This window comes from Eschscholzia californica, unplaced genomic scaffold, assembly GCF_041429995.1.
Source record: "Eschscholzia californica isolate CP2 unplaced genomic scaffold, dmEscCali1.0.p SCAF_4, whole genome shotgun sequence".
Lineage (NCBI taxonomy): Eukaryota > Viridiplantae > Streptophyta > Magnoliopsida > Ranunculales > Papaveraceae > Eschscholzia > Eschscholzia californica.
This window is the reverse complement of record NW_028238461.1, coordinates 13,302,007-13,305,480: the sequence shown is the minus strand read 5'-3', so window position 1 is coordinate 13,305,480 and position 3,474 is coordinate 13,302,007. Positions and strand designations below refer to the sequence as shown.

Here is a 3,474-nt window from a genome sequence, read left to right as displayed (position 1 = left end):
GTACTTTATTTATACTTCTTCATATAAGTCAATAAACGTAGGTTTCACCTCCACTGAAAATCGATTTAATAACCTTCAAATTTGTAAATGAGACGCACAATCATCTAACTAAAAAATTGTTGTCCATGTCAGATTTTGTATTTTACATTCACAAATTTTATGTGAAGGGGGATTCCAAAATAATCATTTCATTCAACAAACAAACTGGAAACTATGTAACAAAGTGCAAGAAAGCCATTAAATGATGGATTCCACTTCACTGAAAATCGAACTAATAACCTTCGAAGTTGTAGATGAGACGCACAACCATCTGACCAAAAATGGTTGCCTATGTCAGATTTTGTATTTTGCATTCACAAATTTCATGCGAAGGGAATTCCAAAATAATCATTTCATTCAACAAACAAACCAGAGACTACATAACAAAGTCCAAAAAAGTCAATAAATAATAGATTCTACTTCCACTGAAAATAACTAATAACTTTCGAATTTGTAAATCAGAGGCACAACCATCTCACCAAAAAATTGTTGCCCATGTCAGATTTTGTATTTTACATTCACAAATTTCATGTGAAGTGGATTCCAAAATAATAATTTCATTCAACAAATAAACCAGAGACTACATAACAAAGTCTAGGAAAGTTGACAACTCATCTGACCCCATTTTTCAAAACACAAACATATTTGTCTCTCTCTACTTTCTCTTTTTACAGACTTTATTTTTCTTACATCAACCATAAAACCACACATTCAAACCCTAGAAAACACTTAAACACTCAAACCCTAAACAGAAAAGAAAAAAAACAGAACACTTTAAAACATAAACCATCACCCATCTACCTAATCTTTCATAGCACAGAAATATAATCACCTTCTGATCAGTTTGATTGAGTTTTCTTCTCATTCTTCAGTTTATCAACCTAGCATTTGAATCATTTCAAGCAAATCGATATCCTTCCTCGATTCATCTGACTTTACAGCCATGGATGGACCCAGCTCCTCAGGCATCATCATCATCATCTCCATCTGATTATCGAAACTCCCCTGACCATTATAATTAAACGAACTACTGCCTCCAATGTCATTGAACATTGAACTAGTAAAATTATATCCTTGGTCAGGATATGCCCTCGAATCCAACCCATATTCAGACATATCACTAAAATTATGATTCGGGACAAATCGATCGTTAATACTGTTCGGGTCAAATTCCATGTTTGAGTTTGCAAGTTGATGAGTTGGTGCCTCCATATTGGTATTACCAATGGGTATGTTGGACGGTACCACTGTGTTCATCTTCCTCTGATTAGCCCTGCCATTAGATTTAGACTCCAAAGACTTTATATAGCTTCGGAGAAGAGGACTAGGGGGTGGACGTGCCGTGATGCTGAATTTTCCTCGGGATGTTTGTCTTCGTGTAGTAGCATTCCAACGGTTCTTAATTGAGTTTTCGGTTCGCCCAGGTAGTTGTTTAGCAATTTCAGACCATTTATTTCCAATCTTAATGTGTGATTGGACTAATATCCTGTCTTCATCTTCTGTCCACTTATCTTTCTGCAAGAAAATATTTTAAAGGAATACATATAAATATAAGTTCCTATATTGGATGATGAATGTATATATGTCATGTATGGATGCACTTAACGCCCGCATGACACATGCGTCTATGTATAACGGGTCTTTGTATGACCAAAATTCTTATAGAGATACATGCCTATGCCAACTAACACTTTTGGACGTACATCTTTGACAGTTACACACGTTACTGAACAAATGACACGTACTGCTACCATTTAAAAATTTACCATAAACTTTTAGGCACGAGGCATTGGGGGAATCATATCATTTTAATGGGATAGTATTCAATGAATGGGTAAGGATGGAAATGCTTTTAAACGAACGAGACGTTGATAACGATGCATCTTCATCCTTATCTGTCTATATAGGCATAGACTTCAAATACATGTGTTACGCCATGGTCTGACTGGTTGAGTCAGATGGATGTATACCTTGTTTAAAGACTAAACAAGAATAAGAGTTAGAACAAGAAGAAGAAGATCTATCAAGAACTTGATGAAAGAAGGATACAAAACCTTAATATTGGGTTTTAAATGGTTATGCCATCTTTCCCTGCATTGTTTCCCAATTCTGCCACCTAATTCAGAAGCAATATGTGACCATTTTTTCTCTCCATACTTACCTACTAGATGAATTAATACACTGCAAAAAAATGGTATCAAATCAATAAACAAGAAATGGAAAAGCATCCATTAAAACAAATAAGATCTCAACTTCATTTATGAGTAAATATTAAGATCCAAAGATATAAGCATCAAAGTATCAAAATCTTTGAGAGGAAACAATATTAGTACCTATCTTCTTTCAATGTCCATTGTCCTTTGATCCGTTTCACCGACGGGATTCTCTTATTTACGGGCGATTCTCCGAAAATAATACCATTGTTGTTGTTGTTGTTGCCCATGCATGAGTACTTATCTGGTATAACAAAGTCAATCTTATTCTGAAAATATTGGTTTTGATTTTCAAAACTAGGAGGAAAAGGATTGATGATTTGATTTTGATCCATCATCGGAATCTCCGCCGAAGGCGTTACATAAGGAAAATCATTATAAAGCCCTCTGTTTTGAATATTTTCCACCATGAATGATCCATTATTAATATTTCCACCACCTTCCACAAAAGTTTTTCCGTTGGACCTCATCGGATTACCAATCGATGAGTAAGATTCAAATGGATTCACATGTTGCTCTGCAGAAATCCCAAAATTTGAGTTTGGGTATAACATGCCATTAACAAGAGGAAAATTATCAAAGTTTGGGATTTCTTGAAGAACTCCTCTTGAAGAAGATGATCCCATTGAAAACCCTTGATTAAGTTGAGGTTCAAAGTTGTTTTCATGGAAAAATGTCGGTTGAGAAGACAGATTTCCTCTGTAATCCATGAGATAATCCATGAGAGTGAGTGAGAAATGAGAGATTTAGAGGAAGGTTTAGAGAGAGAGAAAGAGAGGGTGAAGGAGATGGGGACAGGGGAATATGAGAGACAGAGAGAGGGAATATATAGTAGTAAGTAGAAATGTAGGTGAGGTCAGTCAAGATGGACTCTTCTCTAAGAAAAAAAAAAGTAGAAGGGTAATTTAGTAATTCAACATTAAGTGATTTCTGGGCGTTGATGAAAATTATGATCTGATGGTGAATATTAATTGTTAACTGTGACCGTTAAACTTCCCTCATAAGGGTTTTACAAAGGAAAAGAGAGAGTGGTCATGATTGCCCAATATCCTTTTTGGGAAATTTTAGGTCTAAATATGTGAGGTGGTATTTTAACTATCTTTATTTGAGTTAATTCTTATTTGGCCCCCTACTTTGTGACCAGCTTCCTTTATGGCCTCCTGTTTTCCGTAGATTCAAATATGGCTCCCTTTTGTTAACACCGCCAGTTAACTTTAGTGGT

General features: G+C 35.3%; 1 protein-coding gene across 1 annotated transcript; it reads right to left on the bottom strand.

The window, feature by feature from the left end:
• Positions 1 to 376: 376 nt before the first annotated feature.
• LOC147542880 (uncharacterized) lies at positions 377 to 3,048 on the bottom strand. Its single transcript, XM_086636966.1, has 4 exons — positions 2,373 to 3,048; positions 2,094 to 2,220; positions 621 to 1,554; positions 377 to 415 (listed from the first exon to the last, which is right to left on the bottom strand). The coding sequence occupies exons 1-3, from the start codon at positions 2,972 to 2,974 to the stop codon at positions 916 to 918; spliced, it is 1,368 nt and encodes a 455-aa protein (XP_086493092.1). The 5' UTR covers positions 2,975 to 3,048; the 3' UTR covers positions 377 to 415; positions 621 to 915.
• Positions 3,049 to 3,474: the final 426 nt, after the last annotated feature.

Bases quoted from the DNA above. Each gene is read 5' to 3' on its own strand.
- LOC147542880 (XM_086636966.1), bottom strand. From the start codon at position 2,974: ATGGATTATCTCATGGATTACAGAGGAAATCTGTCTTCTCAACCGACA. The intron at 2,221-2,372 runs GTACTAATATTG...ATTTTTTTGCAG, and splicing joins TGGACATTGAAAGAAGATAG to TGTATTAATTCATCTAGTAG. The intron at 1,555-2,093 runs GTTTTGTATCCT...ATTTTCTTGCAG, and splicing joins ATTTAAAACCCAATATTAAG to AAAGATAAGTGGACAGAAGA.